The sequence below is a fragment of the Oncorhynchus gorbuscha genome, linkage group LG17, assembly GCF_021184085.1.
Source record: "Oncorhynchus gorbuscha isolate QuinsamMale2020 ecotype Even-year linkage group LG17, OgorEven_v1.0, whole genome shotgun sequence".
Classification (NCBI taxonomy): Eukaryota; Metazoa; Chordata; class Actinopteri; order Salmoniformes; family Salmonidae; genus Oncorhynchus; species Oncorhynchus gorbuscha.
The window spans coordinates 21,564,578-21,583,077 of NC_060189.1; the positions used below are offsets into that span (position 1 = coordinate 21,564,578).

The window sequence follows — 18,500 nt, forward strand, 5'->3', positions numbered from 1 at the left end:
ATACATATTACTCCACCCAGTACTAGCTACGTCTTTAGTTACGTGTGCTAATATTCTCAGAACTTTTTATGGCCATTATTGATTTGAGCTACTCTGGCACGGTATATAATTTACAATACTAGCTCTACCTCCATAAGTAATCAGAATCAACACTCAGAGGGAAGAAGATAACTAGCTAACTGTGTTTAGGGGACGAGCTGGTTTAGCCTAACGATGTCAGCACAAATCATTAGTGGAAAAGAAGTTTCAGCGTAAGTGTAATTTTTTAAACTAATCTGTTGGACGATTTTGTAAATTTGCTCGCTAGCACACATTTATGGTACAGATATATAAAGCACCATGTTGATTTAGTGTAAGTTAACGTTATCTATAGGAACATTGCAGGCAGGTTTCGAAGTAGGCAGGTTTCGTCACGTATCTAACGTTCTGTTGCAGTCCATAGAAATATAATATGTCTTTGATATTGGGTCAGTGTTTGGATCGTTAACAGCCACGTGCATCAAGCATGGTTTGGCAACCTCACATTCTATTCTCAGGATGTTCTGTAGAATCTCATCCCAATATATTGCAAACATCAAACATTTTGGATCAGATTTTTAAAAAACATAAGAATTCTATCTCTCATTCTCATGCAGTTCTAAATGCAACAGTGTCCATTTTGGTGATGTCGACGTGAACGACCCTCCAACTGGTAATTGATTACTAGTTGGAAAGTCGTCCTATAATGCTGCGTTCATAACCAAGTGGAATGACCAGTGCTGATGTAAAATGCCAGTTGGATGCATTCACGTGCTTTGAACTAGTTGAGGAACGTTGATTGGCTAATGGCCAACAAGCTGTAAACCATAAACTCGAAGTACAGCCAGTATTCTTGTAAACACCATTATATTAGATTTAAAAAATATATATAAATAATGTTTTGTTCCATTTAACTGCTGGAAATTGTTATCCAGTTTTGATAGATTAGTTTCCCACAAGTAATTACCAGTTGAATGTGTGTTCAAGTGGAATTATCCAGTTGAATGTGGTAAATACCACCTTCTCACTTGGTTATGAATGCAGGGTAAGTCTCAGGTAAAGTAGATGGAAACAATATTGCAGTAATTTTTGCAGCTTCACTGGAATATTGTGAAAAAATGTAACCAAATTTAACCTTAAGATCAAATCAAATCCAATCAAATGTATTTATATAGTCCTTCGTACATCAGCTGATATCTCAAAGTGCTGTACAGAAACCCAGCCTAAAACCCCAAACAGCAAACAATGCAGGTGTAAAAGCACGGTGGCTAGGAAAAACTCCCTAGAAAGGCCAAAACCTAGGAAGAAACCTAGAGAGGAACCAGGCTATGTGGGGTGGCCAGTCCTCTTCTGGCTGTGCCGGGTGGAGATTATAACAGAACATGACCAAGATGTTCATAAATGACCAGCATGGTCGAATAATAATAAGGCAGAACAGTTGAAACTGGAGCAGCAGCACAGTCAGGTGGACTGGGGACAGCAAGGAGCCGTCATGTCAGGTAGTCCTGGGGCACGGTCCTAGGGCTCAGGTCCTCCGAGAGAGAGAAAGAAAGAGAGAATTAGAGAGAGCATATGTGGGGTGGCCAGTCCTCTTCTGGCTGTGCCAGGTGGAGATTATAACAGAACGTGGCCAAGATGTTCAAATGTTCATAAATGACCAGCATGGTTGAATAATAGTAAGGCAGAACAGTTGAAACTGGAGCAGCAGCATGGCCAGGTGGACTGGGGACAGCAAGGAGTCATCATGTCAGGTAGTCCTGGGGCATGGTCCTAGGGCTCAGGTCCTCCGAGAGAGAGTTGGAAAGAGAGAAGGAGAGAATTAGAGAACGCACACTTAGATTCACACAGGACACCGAATAGGACAGGAGAAGTACTCCAGATATAACAAACTGACCCTAGCCCCCCGACACATAAACTACTGCAGCATAAATACTGGAGGCTGAGACCGGAGGGGTCAGGAGACACTGTGGCCCCATCCGAGGACACCCCCGGACAGGGCCAAACAGGAAGGATATAACCCCACCCACTTTGCCAAAGCACAGCCCCCACACCACTAGAGGGATATCTTCAACCACCAACTTACCATCCTGAGACAAGGCCGAGTATAGCCCACAAAGATCTCCGCCACGGCACAACCCAAGGGGGGGGGGCGCCAACCCAGACAGGCTGACCACAACAGTGAATCAACCCACCCAGGTGACGCACCCCCCCCAGGGACGGCATGAGAGAGCCCCAGCAAGCCAGTGACTCAGCCCCCGTAACAGGGTAGAGGCAGAGAATCCCAGTGGAAAGAGGGGAACCGGCCAGGCAGAGACAGCAAGGGCGGTTCGTTGCTCCAGAGCCTTTCCGTTCACCTTCCCACTCCTGGGCCAGACTACACTCAATCATATGACCCACTGAAGAGATGAGTCTTCAGTAAAGACTTAAAGGTTGAGACCGAGTTTGCGTCTCTGACATGGGTAGGCAGACAGTTCCATAAAAATGGAGCTCTATAGGAGAAAGCCCTGCCTCCAGCTGTTTGCTTAGAAATTCTAGGGACAATTAGGATGCTTTTGGGAAACCAGACCCAGTTCAGTTTTGAACAGTTCTAAGTCCAGTTCCACTTGATACTCACCTGACTGACTATGTCATTTTATCAAGAGTATTTTAGGTGACAACCTGACTTTTGATATCTGAAGGGACTTTTATTCAGCAACTCATGCTTGTCACAAGACTCGACTGCCAGTGCCCTCCTAACTGTGCAACTCATACTACCCATTAGTCAATTAGGCCTATTTCAAGCTGATTGACCGAAAACCACATATTCTTCAACTTACATCCTTTTCTTTAAGCAGTTCAGTTGTGCTGTTCATTACCTAAATAATTTCAGAGGCAACATTAAAGCAGTACTGTTTTAATCTGTGGACTAGGCTGTTGCAGAGTAGCTGCAAAGGAACTACTACACTGTGGCCTTGATCAGAGTACAACACTTGTTTGATGGCCTTCTATGGCCAGTGTTGACCAATAAAAGATTAGGTAACTCCCTTGTACTGATACAATATAGACTAGTGTTGACACCACTGTTATCTGCAACATTTATAGAGAACCCGTAGTATTGTCAGGGTTAGAGACCTGAGGGTTGGTGACTGACTGGTTCAGCAAATTGTTAGTTGCTTTAATTGTGTCAGCCTTTTGTATCAATGAGTGAGAGAGAAAGCATAGGGTCCTATATAGTTAGCCTGTGATTTGTAACAGTTTGATTATAAAACAAGTTGAGCCTAGCACAGTATAAGTTATTTTATAGTAATGTTTCACAGTAATAAACAAACTATTAGGCTATAAACAAATGCTCATTAAAATGGTGGATACAAACTGGTGTTAACTGTACTGGCTCCATGGTGGAAAAATACTTGTAAAAAGTATTAGTCCCAGACATACATCAGTTTCTCTCTGAAGGCCATATTATTCACATGATGCATTGACATGTGACACTCCTTATTTTATATTGAACGCTGTTGTTTTCAGGGTCAAAGGTCTAGAGAAACTTTCTTTAAAAATGCCAATATGGTAAAAACACTGTTCTGAGTAGTAGCTGATGTTGAAATGTGTCTGTAGGGCCTACCTTGATTATTGGGTATTCTCAATTGTGTGCAGAATGTGCAAACAAAATCATTGATTTCTCAATAGTAGCTGAAGAAACCAACTTTCAACCTGTCTGCAAGCAAGTCAATCTTGCAGTCATGAGTGAGTTTAAGCACTTGTTAGTCTTTTTGTATATTCTGTATTGCTTAGTCCCTGTCAATTAAATTACCTTCCAAGACATCATTATTTGATCTTGTTGAAGACCAGAGGGTGTTTTAAACACAGAAAAACATATGTATTACCTTACACCAATCTGTTGGGGACTATAATAGGTTGATAAAGCTTTGTCCTTATCTCACACATTTGGCTTTGGTATCTGTTCATACAACTCTGTGCACTGTGGTTTTCAGTTGCATCTATGACTGAATCAAGAGGTCTTACTGTGGCGGTCTGCATCCAGACCATGAGAAGTTGCTGAGGACCCTAAAATCCCTCTTAACTCACTCATGTAACTGTTTAGTTGCAATAAAATGCTTAAGATGCTGTGCTGCTGAGATGCCCCTTCCAGATGGCCTCATTTGGGTGGACCGAAGGATTTCCATTGACATCATTTAGTGTAGGGCAATTCCATGGTAACGGAATTACGCTGAGGTTCGCTGAGTTTAACAAACCATAGAACTCTATGCACAAGGACTACTTTAAACATTGTACAAAACACATTTACAGGAAGAACTGTGCAGATGCATAGTAATGAGTTCTAAAGTTGTTGCGTAGTACATTGCGGTCTCTCCCACGCCAAAATGGCCAACTACACCCAAGATTGCCTGTGGTCTGAGTACCTCCTTCTCCTCCGGGCTCCTTCCCAGCATTGCATTCCTGGGGGTGCTCTCCTCCATACCCCTGTAGTTGTCTCTCAGCTGGTAGTCATGCTGTACCTCACCTCTTGGACTCTCCAAGGTGCCATGTGGACGGTTGAAGGGTGGAGGTCCATGGCTTCAGAGGTCTCTGGGCACACCACATCCCTGTAGGACATACCAGGTTCTAACCCTGAATAACTGTCCCCCTGCTTTCTCCCTGGGAGATTGACCGCAGGTCCTTTTGTGTCCACAGGCAGGTAAGGGAGAGGCTGAAGAAGGATGTGGCGCAGATGAAGACGCAGGACCCTAATTTTCGACCAGGTCTGGTTGTGTTACAGGTAAGTGCAAGAGTATGTTGTAAGGGCTCTAGTTCAAATCTTGATTCTGATTCTTCCCATGTAGAGTATTTTTTTCCTTAAATGGGCAATGGGTAGGGTTTTGTATCATTTTGAGAGTCACTCATTTGTGCTCCATGCTAAAATGATTACAGAATATATAGCCTTGGGTCATATCTTCCCTCAGTCAGATTCAGAACCACTAGCTCCGAGTGGAGGGGCTAATTCCATTCGTATACTTTGTCTGTTATATGGCGCTAGCTAAAATATGAAACATAATGTATTAATGGTCTAACATTGGTTATTTACTAGTTTGTAAAAGCATTTTTTGAAGAAAGACTACAGATTTCTCAATTTTGCTGTGCACTTTTCAGGTGGGGGACAGAGATGATTCAAACCTCTACATCAGCATGAAGCTGAAGGCAGCAGCTGAGGTAAATAACAGAATGCCTGATGTGATCGTTCCTGTTTCATACATATTCCAAATTGTTCTCTGTTCAGTTCTTAAAGGGATACTTCAGGATTTTGGCAATGGCCCTTTATCTACTTTCCCAGGTACCATAGACTTCGAGTCATTGAGCTTACGGTAGTTAGCATTGGCTGGCGAAACTACCTCTAAATTCTTTCGTACTGGATGCAGAGACATAAAAATGGTATCGACAAATTCATTTGACGCTGGGGAAGTAGATACAATCTCGACGTATCCCTTTAAACTCTGTTTTTCTTGTGCCTACTGTAGATTGGAATTAATGCCACACACCTGAGGCTCCCCAAGACTGCCACAGAGGATGAGGTGAGGAGGGATCCTGAGGGGGTTAACTTCACAGCTTGCATAGATTTTCTGCTTGGTGGTCTCTGCAGGCCTCTTTCTGGCACTCTGTTTGTCTGTCATTCTCTCTCTATAGCTTTCTTTCTTTCCCTCCCACTCTATTTCACATACCCCATCACTCTGTAGGTGCTGCACAGCATTATGGAGGTGAATGAGAACTCTGCTATCCATGGCCTCATCGTTCAGCTGCCTCTGGACTCCATCCACAAAATAGATACTGAGAAGGTGACCAACGTTGTGGCCCCAGAGAAGGATGTGGATGGGTGAGCCCTGAGATGTGTTTTGTGTGACTAGTTTACAGATTTTCTTGTGAATATTCTAAAATCTGCATAAGAAAATATGCACGTTTTCCCACCGGTGGTGTTTCCACCAAACTGACTTGTTGCAGATACAAATCAGTGCAACTTAGTGCACCCAAAATGTACTTTTTCACTTCTGTTTTGTACCGAATAAAAATCTAAAGTTCATTGTGTTTCCATTGCATTTTCAACTCTACCGATATAGTTTTGTCTCAAACTGTTGCGTTAAATAGCAAACGTACATGCTCTGGTCTTGGAACATGTGCTCTAGCCAACAATTCACAGATACAGTGCAGGTAGGCTAGTCTACATAATGAGATTATTATGGATAAGAGCAGGAATATTTGTATTTGTCAAACGACAGTCAAGCATCGATCATCATTTAACCATAATCAGAACCTCTATATTTATTGGAAAGGAGCATCAAGATCACTGCACTTTCACCACTCTGAAGTTCATCTGAATTGATTTAATCTGTACCCTAATGAACTGCATGGTTTCCCAAGCCGTAGTGGGAGGACCACACACCATACCGTCCATTGACTCCAAGTTTACTGCGATATGATGGTTTTTATATCAATATTTGCGCATAATGGAATTTCCACTGCCATTTCTCACTTAATTAATTTTACAGACACAAAAAGATCCCACCATGTCGAACGAACAAATGAACTGTCTGCATTTATAAAATTGTAAGGAAACTTCCTGTTTCCATCACAGCTGTTGTAATTCATTTAAAAAATCTGGTATGACTTTACTCGCATAAACTGTATGGGAATTTGGTAGAACACTCTGGAAGTGTTCTAGTTCCATTTGTGTAGTGTAAGCCATGATTATATTGTGTTTATTGGACAGTGATGCTGATACAGGCTGTGTGTTTAGAGGATGCAGGCCTTTTGTATTGGTGTTTAGGAAGCTCCATTAATCTCTTGCTCCTCTATTTGACTCTATTGATTCAGATTGTTCTCTGGACTTACTGAGAGACCAGTAAAGGAGCTTCTGTACTGCACTTAGCTGGGCCTGTTAAAAAGACAGTGTACTAACCGATGAGGACATTAATTTATGTCGTCACCTCAAAAGAGTACAGATTTTTTTTTTTCTGAGGGTTTTAATCATGCGTAGCTTGTTAGGGAGACAATGTTGAAAAGGGGAAACGAAAGGAGGCTTTCTACGAAATACAATGTACCATCAGAAAGAGGTGTGTGTGTGTGTGTGTGTGTGTGTGTGTGTGTGTGTGTGTGTGTGTGTGTGTGTGTGTGTGTGTGTATATAGTACGTGAAAGTATGACTAACTCTTATTGGTTAGAAGCTGGATGGCGGATGCTCATAATGAGTGTACTCTGTGTGTGTGTGTGTTCCTAGTCTGACCTGTATAAATGCTGGGAAGTTGTCCCGGGGGGACTTGGGTGACTGTTTCATCCCCTGTACTCCTAACGGCTGCATGGAGCTCATCAGACAGACTGGTGGGTACAGCAGAGAAACTAGTTATGAGCCAATGCTAATGAGCTGAATTACTTAATATGTAGAAGTGCTCAATTTAATGATTGACACTGCAGTTCATCTGTGCAGGTGTTTCTGTGGCCGGGAAGAGAGCTGTGGTGATTGGCCGCAGTAAGATTGTGGGCGCGCCCATGCATGACCTACTGCTGTGGAACCACGCTACCGTGACAACCTGCCACTCAAAGACTGCTGACCTCGCTGCTGAGGTAACCCAGGACATGTCACATGCTCACTCAGAAGATGAAAACACTCTCAACCATATATACAGGCCGTTCCTATCCATATAAACATGTATTACAGGCAACTCATGATGATGTAAACAGGTAGATGACATGTCACATACAGATCCCACATACCGGAGCACTACTGTTTATTAGATTGGCAGACTTGTGCCACGAAACAAACTAGTATAGTGAGGAGATCCATCCAGTCCCCTCTCTTTCCAGGTGGGCAGAGCAGACATCTTGGTGGTTGGGATTGGGAAAGCAGAGATGGTGAAGGGGGATTGGGTGAAGAAGGGAGCGGTGGTCATCGACTGCGGCATTAATCACATCCCAGGTTAGTATGGTCCCCTTCATTGGATTCCATTTTGACAAGTACTCTTAAATATTTTTTTTAGAATAAATGTGAGATAAACATGGAGTGAATCATCGGTTCACCATGGAGCTGGTACTTCTCTTCATGGGTAACATTTATGGGTATTGTAGGTAACATTTAGGGGTGCTTGTGTTGACGGCATGGTTCCTTTCTGTGCTCCTCAGATGAGACGCGGCCCAGTGGGAAGCGTGTGGTGGGGGATGTGCACTACTCCTCTGTTAAGGAGCAGGCTGGCTTCATCACTCCAGTACCAGGAGGAGTGGGGCCCATGACTGTGGCCATGCTCATGCAGGTAGTTGGGAACAACTGGGTATTGAACACGGCGGTTGTCTGTATACCTTATAAGTTAGCCCAGCAAGCTAAGGCTTAGGAAAACGAGTCCTCAGATCTTAGGCATGGTTACTCATCACGTGAGTGTAGCTTACCGATCCACCTCCACCACAAAGGCAGTGGCATCCCTACTAGTAATCACACAAACCACACCGCCTCCAAAATTCATCCTGTGAGAAATTCACATTTCAGGGGAAAAGTGGTATTTATTTGTGATGGAGCAGCTCCCTGTCATGTGTCTTCATCAATGCCATTCACTCAACTGTTTACGCAGCATAACATCATGGCAAAGACAGACTGTTAAACTGAATGTGGAGAATTTTGTAGTAGATGAGGTGTTATTTCAGACACTCATTTGTTTCTGTCTGGTAATCCTCTGAGGTAATGGAATTCTAACAACATAAATTAATGGAAAGCAATGTTTTATTCCCTTTTATGGCACTGTGCAATCCACAGTTGCACAGAGCACATTCAGTGAGAATGAATGGCTTTTGTCTATAAGGCATAACCATAGAAGCGAATTGTCTTTTGAGTTTGGTACAAATTCCAATCTATACACACATGCGCACTATACTCACATGTGTACATGGACTTGGTTTTGTAGAGTAGTGGCCTGAGGGCGCACACTTAATGTGTTGTAAAGTATTCTGTGTAATGTATATAGCTGCCTTATTTTTTGCTGGACCCCAGGAAGGAGGCAGCAGCTAATTGGGATCCATAATAAATACAATCTAAATGTGTAAACTGAGCTTTTGATTGGCTGTGTGCTTTGTTGTTTCTCTTCATCTCCAGAACACAGTGCTAAGTGCCAAGCGCTTCCTGGAGTCTCACCAGCCAGGCAAGTGGAGCATCACCTACACCAAGCTCATCCTGCAGAAGCCTGTGCCAAGGTTTGTCCCCTCATCCTCTGCATAACTTTCCTTCTGATGTGGAATCACTTTATTTTCTAGTCGTTTAGTAATTTTTCGTACTTTTAATACTCCTCAGTAATGTTGCTGAATAATTCAACCTTCCACTAAAGTAGGTGCTCGAGTCTAATTTTGGTTCTCTACTTCATGTTTGAAAGCCCTAAATTTGGTCCTCAGGGACTTGCATGACATTTCCTGTCTGCTGATACTGCTGAATAAATGTGTGACCTGACTGTGGCCCTCAGTGACATTGTGATCTCGCGTTCCTGCGTGCCCAAGCCCATCGACCGACTGGCCACGGAGGTGGGGATGCTGTCGGACGAGGTGGAGCTCTATGGGAAGACCAAGGCCAAGGTGCAGCTGGACATCATCAGTCGCCTGCGGGCACAGCCTGATGGGAAATACGTGGTGGTCACTGGGTATGCTCTGTACAATAAACTTGTGTTGTAGATGTAACATGGAAAATGTGCTCCTTTTTTGACTACAGTGGCCTGGTACAGAACTCTTCATTTATCAAGATTGATTATCTATTATGCTCTCGGAAATGTTTCACACCAGTGTTAATGCTGTCTGTACCTCTAGAATCACCCCCACCCCACTGGGAGAGGGAAAGAGCACCACCACCATAGGACTGGTCCAGGCTCTGGGGGCTCACATGAAGCTCAATGTCTTCGCCTGTGTCCGCCAGCCCTCCCAAGGCCCCACCTTCGGAATCAAAGGTGAGCACTGAGTGATGCTGCCCTTTACTGACTGGTTGGATGCCTTTTGTGGGAAAATGTAAGGCTTTATCAATGCTCAGTTGTTATCAATGCTAAATGCCTGGAATGTTCTATCTACAGGGGGTGCTGCTGGAGGTGGATATTCTCAAGTAATTCCCATGGAGGAGGTACAGCACTGAATGATTTCCATTCTGTTCCAGACATTGATCATTCAGGAAGTGGTTTCGGTATAAAGCTATATTTGACCATATGGTTTAATTATGATTTCAGTTCAACCTCCACCTCACGGGAGATATCCACGCCATCACAGCTGCCAACAACCTGGTGGCGGCCGCCATAGACGCCCGTCTGTTCCATGAAGCCACCCAAACAGACAAGGTGAACCCTCTCGGTTGCTGACATCTGTTCTTGAGAAAGATTGCACTGCACAAGGTGGTATTCCATGTTTGATTAATGTGTGTGTCTGTCCATTTGTCTTTCTCACTCATTCCCTCTCCCACAGGCTTTATATAACCGTCTGGTCCCTCTTAGTGGAGGTCAGAGGACATTCTCCCCCATCCAGATAAACAGACTAAAGGTACAAACTCAATTGTATCCGTGGATGACAATGCCATTATTATCTTGACTGTCTTAGGGAGGGAATTTCTCTACTATTGTCTCTGTATGTGATCCCTGTAGAGACTGGGCATTGAGAAGACTGACCCCACCACTCTGACCGAGGAGGAGATAACCCGCTTTGCCCGACTAGACATGGACCCTGACTCCATCACCTGGCACAGAGGTACTGAAGACTACTGGATATGTACCCTGAGTGGCCTGACTGTTGTGTATAATGTATACTATACTACAGGGCTCTCAAACCCTGGTCCTGGAGAGCTACAGTCCTGTATGTTTTCACTCCTACCCTAATCTAGCACACCTGATTGTAATAATTAGCTGGTTGATAAGCTGAACCAGGTTAGTTACAACTGAGGTTGGAGTGAAAACATACAGGAGGGTAGCTCTCCAGAAACCGGGTTGGAGATCCCTGCTATACTATGACATGTCAGTGTTGAGATGTAGAGCAGTGTTTTAATGGGTCTTTGTGTCATTTCAGTGATAGACACCAATGATCGTTTCCTGAGGAAGATCACCATTGGCCAATCGCCAACTGAGAAGGGACACACTAGGGAGGTATGTAAAAGTTCATAGTACACCTGCTTTTCTTTCATTAGTTAGTCGCCCACTGATACTGCTGTTGACTCTAGTTCTTTCCTCTTCCCCCAGGCTCAGTTCAGCATCACGGTGGCCAGTGAGATCATGGCCGTGCTGGCTCTCACCAGCAGCCTGAAGGACATGCGCCAGCGCCTGGCCAAGATGGTGGTGGCAACCAGCCGCAGTGGGCAGCCCATCACCACAGAGGACCTGGTAATTGGCCCTAGTCTCCCCCTCACACTGTCAACCAACACATAGACAGTTGAGGTTTGTGATGAGTGCTTTGTTCCTTAAAAGATTCTCACCATTTCATTGTTCCCTCTGTGCAGGGTGTGAGTGGAGCCCTGACTGTGCTGATGAGGGATGCCATCAAGCCCAACTTAATGCAGACTCTGGAGGTGGGTGGGACAGGGAGGGGAGGGAGGGAGCTCCTCGGGGTGGAACTTTACTGGCCTGGCAACTGGGGGAGAGGAGAGGGAAGCAAAGCCATGTGGGAAAATGGGTTTCAGATTATTTAATTGGTTAGGGTAGTGTGGATGTGAAGCTTCCTATGTTCTCACGGAGCAGTGATGACGCAGTCTGGAGAAGACAGATAGCGTGTGCTTGTGGCTGTTTTTAGTTTAGTTACTAATCCCCTGTTTCTCTTTGAGAAGTTCTGAGGCAGGATTGGGTACAAAGTAGCTAATCTATTTGTATCATATCAACAGATATTCCAAAGCCTAGAACTTGCTTAGCTAAGTTTGTTGACTGCAGATATGTGATTCTGTGTTTGATGTGGTAGACTTGACTTCTGTGAGTCAGAGTGGTGACATTGCCACTGGCTGAGTGTGTGTTCTGCTGCTGGATGATTGAGAGGAGTTTCTCTACAGGGAACCCCCGTGTTCGTCCACGCCGGACCTTTCGCCAACATCGCCCATGGCAACTCCTCCGTCCTGGCTGATAAGATAGCCCTGAAGCTGGTCGGCCCGGAGGGATTTGTGGGTAAGTGGAGCTGAAACACACAGCCTCTCCCTTGGCAAGAAACAAAACGATGAACACCTCTTGTAATGTGCGTGTTGGTTGTTTCTCTCATGGGACAGTGACTGAGGCTGGGTTCGGCGCTGACATCGGCATGGAGAAATTCTTCAACATCAAATGCCGCTACTCCGGCCTGCGGCCTCACGTGGTGGTGCTGGTGGCCACCGTCCGAGCCCTGAAGATGCATGGAGGTGGGCCAACGGTGAGTGACTGCACAGTTTACTGGGGGTCTTTGAAATCTTTCTACCCTTGTTCTAATGGTGGTGCCAATGGGCAGCTTTCAGAAAGACTGCTTCAGAAAAAAACAATTAAAGGGCAGGTTTGCCCCCTCAAAAGAAGAGTAGCGGTTGCTCAGTGTAGTCAATTATAATCATCAGAACAACCTAGAGAATGTTCACAGATTAATGTCATATATACGTTCAAAAGTTTGGGGTCACTTAAATGTCCTTGTTTTTTTTTTCATTTAAAATAACATCAAATTGATCAGAAATACAGTGTAGATGTTGTAAATTACTATTGTAGCTGGAAATATTCCATTTTGCATAGAAGGCCAGCATCCCGGAGTCGCCTCTTCACTGTTGACGTTGAGTCTGGTGTTTTCTGTGTACTATTCAATGAAGCTGCCAGTTGAGGACTTGTGAGGTGTTTGTTTCTCAAACTAGACACTAATGTACTTGTCCTCTTGCTCAGTTGTGCACCGGGCCTCCCACTCCTCTTTCTATTCAGGTTAGTGCCAGTTTGCGCTGTTCTGTGAAGGGAGTAGTACACCGTTGTATGAGATCTTCAGTTTCTTGGCAATTTCTCGCATGGAATAGCCTTAATTTCTCAGAACAAAAATGGACTTTCAAGTTTCAGAAGAAAGGTCTTTGTTTTTGGCCATTTTGAGCCTGTAATCGAACCCACAGATGCTGATGCTCCAGATACTCAGCTTGTCTAAAGAAGGCCAGTTTTATTGCTTCTTTAATCAGAACAACAGTTTTCAGCTGTGCTAACATCATTGCAAAAGGGTTTTCTAATGATAGATTAGCCCTCTAAAATTATAAAACTTGGATTAGCTAACACAACGTGCCATTGGAACACAGGAGTGGTGGTTGCTGATAATGGGCCTCTGTACGCCTATGTAGAGATTCATTCAAAATCTGCCGTTTCCAGCTACAATAGTCATTTGCAACATTAACAATGTCTACACTGTATTTCTGATCAATGTGATGTTTGCTTTTATTTCAAAAACAAGGACATTTATAATATAATAATAATATATGCCATTTAGCAGACGCTTTTATCCAAAGCGACTTACAGTCTAAGTGACCCTAAACTTTTGAACGGTAGTGTATATATTCTCTCCTACAGAAAGTCCTATTCTGCTTCAATCAATGCAGGTGCACTGTTGAGAATGTAATTCCATTTCCTGCTTGGTGGTCACACAGGAAGACCTGTCATTCTGCTGCTTTAGCTCTATCCCCACAAACACTAATATGTTTCATGTCCTTGGACAGGGAATAGGGATACGGCCCCTTATTGCTTGTTCTAGATTAGTCATTTGATAGCTTTTTGACTGATCTTTCTCCTTTGATGCAGGTTACTGCTGGGATGGCCCTGCCCAAAGAATATGTGGAAGAGGTAAGACACTTCTCTGCGCCTCACCCCCACTCTCTCACTTCAGCCCCAACCCTTTTACACCGCATCACATCAGGGCAAGAGCAGCCATCCTAAATGTACCACTTCCATTTTATGATAATGTTCTGTTAATGGCATATTGCTCATCCTCTGGTTTTAAGTAGAGCTGTGGTGGTCATGAAATTGTCAGCCGGTCATAGTAATTGACTGTTAATTAACATAAACACATGTAGCATCTGCTGGCTTCCACGCATAACCTGCAGACCTTTTGGAATATCTACATTTTAAAAAGTATAATAAATCCATGTAATATAGCCTACATCAGAGGAACAGTACAGCATAGGTTGTCCTTATGTTAGGCTGTGATCTGGCTATGCCATAATTCTGAGGGCTACGCTAGTTCATTTAGCAGACAAGATTTGCTTAGAATTCAATGGCATTATTTATAGTAATCGGAATAAAATTGAACATAGCTGAATAAAATAGGAAGGATATTTTCTCCGAACAATTTGAGGGAGTGCGCACATGCGGCAATTCTGTGTTGAGTGGTTAATAAAGAAACAGGTACTCCTATGCTTAATTTAGAGTTATTTATGTAACTTTAGTTATAGGCTAGATTTTAATTCATTCTTAGGCTGCATGATGCGACTAATGATTTGAAAAAGGTTGCATGAAAGGCATGAGCTCTGCTTTGTTTTTGCGCAGGCTGTTCACACTTCATCAGTCCCTCATTCACAATTTGACAAGCACTTGATAATGCCTCAATTTCCCGGCTGCAGTGGCCGTAATGCCCCTTAAAAAAATCCATTCCTTTTGTGGCCGTTGTGCGTTTGGGCTGAATATAATAATTCCATTCTCCCAGCTGCCGAAGCACCTTTCACTCACATGGCTCTCATTCACATGATCAGGCCTTTCTCACAGGCTACAAGTGAAGACAGACACATCCGGGATGCAACTGCGCACGTCCTTATTCAATTCCGAGGTGCATATTGGAAGAACTGTCCACATTTACTTTTCGTCAGCCAACAAGATGAGTAGACCTAACGAACAGCAAAAGCCCTAGCCTACTATGTCAATCTACTATCCTCCATAGTACAAAAGTTGACTTATTCTGTACGATTTAAATAAATATTCAAAACATATTTTAGGGCAGTTGTGGGATGTGATAGATCCCGAATTAATACAACCACTAGCATCAAAAAACTTGTTTTAAGCAATGAGCCTGACTCAATAGATGAGCAGGTTTAGCCTAAAATGTTGAACTATTTGGTTATTTATTGACAAGTGCAGCAATGCACACACTGCAGTCGGTTGTGGGAATGTTCCATTAGAAGGAAAACACCATTCTCAAAAGTGACCACAAATGCCATTATGCATGTAATGCTTTTATTATTAAGGTGCATTTTTATAGTGAAAATGAACTTCCCCAAACTTGAAACTCATGCGCTGCGTATGTATGCCAGTTAGGCTCTACACCCGTTGTAAAGCGGATTAATGTGCTTCATTTTAAGAAGTTTTTTGATTACTTTAGTTGTGATATCAACCTTACCAAAACATAGGCCTATGGGCTAGGCTATATGAGGTGTGTGACTATGATTTGAAAAAGTAGGAGGAGAAAAAAAAGCATGTGCTGATTTCCTTATGATGGGCATCATTCACAAGTGATAGGCTAATATTTTCACCCATCACACTATTCTTGATTTAAGCTTGTCTTTACATATATTATTTCGTTTGTGAAATTTGTTTCGATTTAGAATGGACCATTATCATGTGGCTGTAATACAGTCACCATAAGCACCCTAGTCATAAGACTTCATTAGAAGGCATCAAGAGCATGTGTGTGGTATTTGCTTTGTATCTTGTGACACAATTCTCATCTGATGCAATTAGTTCATCCATTATGCGGTGCAATTAGGTCCAGTTCACATGCTACCTTGATTTTACATGGACCATTGCCCAATACCTACTGGCTACATGTGATCATTGATGTGAGTAGAAAATAGCTCCACTTAACTCCCTCTCGGGTGTCTCTACAAAGCCAGACTGTACGAGGTATATTATATAATAGCTGTGTGTTTCTGTGTAGAACCTTGAGCTGCTGGAGAAGGGCTGCAGTAACATGAGGAAACAAGTGGAGAATGCCAGGCACTTTGGAGTGCCAGTGGTGGTGGCCGTCAACGCTTTCAAGTAAGTCCTAGTCATGGTGAGCATCTGAAACTATTTTACCCCTCTTGTCCAGTGTTTTGACCTCTGACCTGTGTCTCCCTGACTGCAGGACAGACACTGAATCAGAGCTGGACCTGATCTGCACCCTGGCCAAGGAGGTAGGGGCCTTTGATGCGGTGCGCTGTTCTCACTGGGCTGAAGGGGGTGCTGGTGCCGTGGCCCTGGGACAGGCTGTGCAGAGGGCTTCTGAGGCCCCCAGTGACTTCAAGTTCCTCTATGATGTCGAGGTAAAGCGAGCGTCGGCCTCAGTCAAAGACCTTGTTTTTCACTATATGACATGGATGCATTGATTTCAGCCTGCTCAGGAAATCAATTGATGAAATCAATAATTTTTCTTCCATTCATCTCATCTTGTATGTAGATGAAATAAATCGCTGATTTAGATGACTGTTTTGATCATAATATTTATACATTAAGTGATTTCCCAGAATAGTATAACTTAATCTTTCTCCTCGTTTACTGTTGCAAATGCGTGCATTACATTTAAACATGTTGGAGAATCAGTGTAGATGACCTGAACCAGTTCTATGGTACTCATATGTTGTACGAATGTGTATTTTTGTCTGTCTGAATCACTTGTAGCTGCCCATTGCGGATAAGATCCGGATCATTGCTCAGAAGATCTATGGGGCTGATGACATAGAGCTGCTGCCAGATGCCCAGCACAAGGTGGAGCTCTACACAAAACAGGTACAATAGCTGTGAGACCAAGGCGTTTAATGGAGACGGTTCTTTGTTTACATGTTTTGTATAAAACCTATTTGTTTGTAGCACACTACTCATTGATTTCTGGAGCACATTTTCAACCTTTACCTTGAAGGTTCAAGAAAACAGTCTGGAGGGTTCACATTTCTATTTGAGGTTTTACTCTCCTTTCAATGAACGCCATATTTGTTTTGTTCAGGGCTTTGGAAATCTGCCCATCTGCATGGCAAAGACCCACCTGTCCCTGTCCCATGAGGCGGATAAGAAGGGCGTGCCCACAGGTTTCGTCCTGCCCATCAGAGACATCCGTGCCAGTGTGGGTGCTGGGTTCCTCTACCCTCTTGTTGGCACGGTAAGAAAGCACTGGTCTGGAGAATAACTATATTTAAAATATACATGAGCTCAACAGAAAATCAAATGAATCAATGAAGAGTCAAATCAATCTCTTGATCAGAGGACACAAAGTACTAGTACAGTTTATTCATTTTTTGGCCCCATCCTAGATGCCCACAATTCCAGGGCTGCCCACAAGGCCCTGTTTCTATGACATTGACCTAGACCCTGAGACTGAGCAGGTCAACGGACTCTTCTAAGAGGGGTTCCACCCTTTCGGGTAAGGAATCCGCTACATTACAGCTATACAAATGATGCAACAACCCATACAAGCATACAGATATGGTTGATGTCTGTAATGATTCTTGTTATTTTTCTCTCTGTTGTGCTAACTTTATCTTTCCATTAACAGAGGTGATCTGTGGTCTGCAGCCCCCAAAACAACGCCTAATAAAATGTGATGGAGTAGTAACTGGAAGCTCTTCTCTCCCTTGTCAATAATGTCCTGTATTTTTCACTGTTGCTGACGTCTGTCAATAGTACATTTAGTATGTAGTACTAGTATTTAGTACATTTAATAGTACACTTCAATAGTCACTGAAGGGTAAAATAAAGAAACTTAATTAAGAAATGGTTTGTCCTCCTGATATTATTATGTATTAAATTCTAGATGGGGGGGAAATTGCCTGTTTACATTAATTTAAAAAGATTCTCCGGTACCTTTTTGTATACTTTTTTGCCAGTAGCTCTGAAAGTAGCACTCATGAGACAAAATCGGTCCCTGAGAAATGTGTACTGTCACATATGTGCACCACGTCATTGCCCTCTCATGTCCACTGAGCCATTGGGCCCACCCTGCAAACTCATCTGATAATGCTGGGCAGGCCTCTTGCTAGCTGTTGCTCAAATGTGAGGGGCTGAAGCTAATTGGCTAGAACTCGAATTGCTAGGGTGCTGGCCCACGTGCAGAGAAATGTAGGGAAAATGGCGAGGCACAGCTTCCAGAAAAGTTGCTTTCAAACTAGGGATTTCATGGCTAATTGAGGTGAATGATCTAAGTGCAAAATTAATATTTTATCTATGAACTACACCTTGAGACATACAGCCCAAAGTGGGAGGTTTAAAAAAATACTTTCTTAATCACCAAAGTACCAGAGCATGTTTTTTAATCACCTCTGAACATAAACAAACCTTCCCAGGAGCTATTGTATCAGACCCTTCAGATGTTCATTGTCTGATAATACTGTACATGGTAAGGAGACACTGGAGAGAGGGAGACCTCAGATCATGAATCAGGTGGTTATCAGTGTGATTTGTGTGTAAATTAGACTGTCTATTGCCATGGGGGGGGGATTCAAAACAATGTTGAAAATTAGGCAGAGCAAATTCTGACATTGCTGCCTTATAAAAAGTTATGTGACAGTTTTTAGGATTTTTTGCAAGTGTATTAAAGATG

General features: G+C 43.3%; 1 protein-coding gene across 1 annotated transcript; it reads left to right on the forward strand.

The window, feature by feature from the left end:
• The first annotated feature begins 30 nt into the window (after positions 1-30).
• On the forward strand, positions 31-17,675 carry LOC124001554 (C-1-tetrahydrofolate synthase, cytoplasmic-like). The gene is made up of 28 exons (XM_046308444.1): positions 31-251; positions 4,690-4,774; positions 5,146-5,205; positions 5,511-5,564; positions 5,727-5,863; positions 7,261-7,361; positions 7,468-7,604; positions 7,845-7,956; positions 8,160-8,287; positions 9,118-9,215; positions 9,479-9,652; positions 9,816-9,952; positions 10,073-10,119; positions 10,223-10,330; positions 10,455-10,529; positions 10,631-10,733; positions 11,049-11,125; positions 11,219-11,359; positions 11,476-11,544; positions 12,016-12,127; positions 12,226-12,365; positions 13,742-13,783; positions 15,867-15,967; positions 16,056-16,233; positions 16,589-16,696; positions 16,911-17,063; positions 17,215-17,324; positions 17,457-17,675. The coding sequence occupies exons 1-27, from the start codon at positions 214-216 to the stop codon at positions 17,302-17,304; spliced, it is 2,805 nt and encodes a 934-aa protein (XP_046164400.1). The 5' UTR covers positions 31-213; the 3' UTR covers positions 17,305-17,324; positions 17,457-17,675.
• Positions 17,676-18,500: the final 825 nt, after the last annotated feature.

Coding starts and splice junctions, on each gene's coding strand:
- LOC124001554 (XM_046308444.1), top strand. CDS start 214: ATGTCAGCACAAATCATTAGTGGAAAAGAAGTTTCAGC. Junction 5,864..7,260: donor CCAGAGAAGGATGTGGATGG/GTGAGCCCTGAG, acceptor GTGTGTTCCTAG/TCTGACCTGTATAAATGCTG. Junction 12,128..12,225: donor CGGCCCGGAGGGATTTGTGG/GTAAGTGGAGCT, acceptor CTCATGGGACAG/TGACTGAGGCTGGGTTCGGC.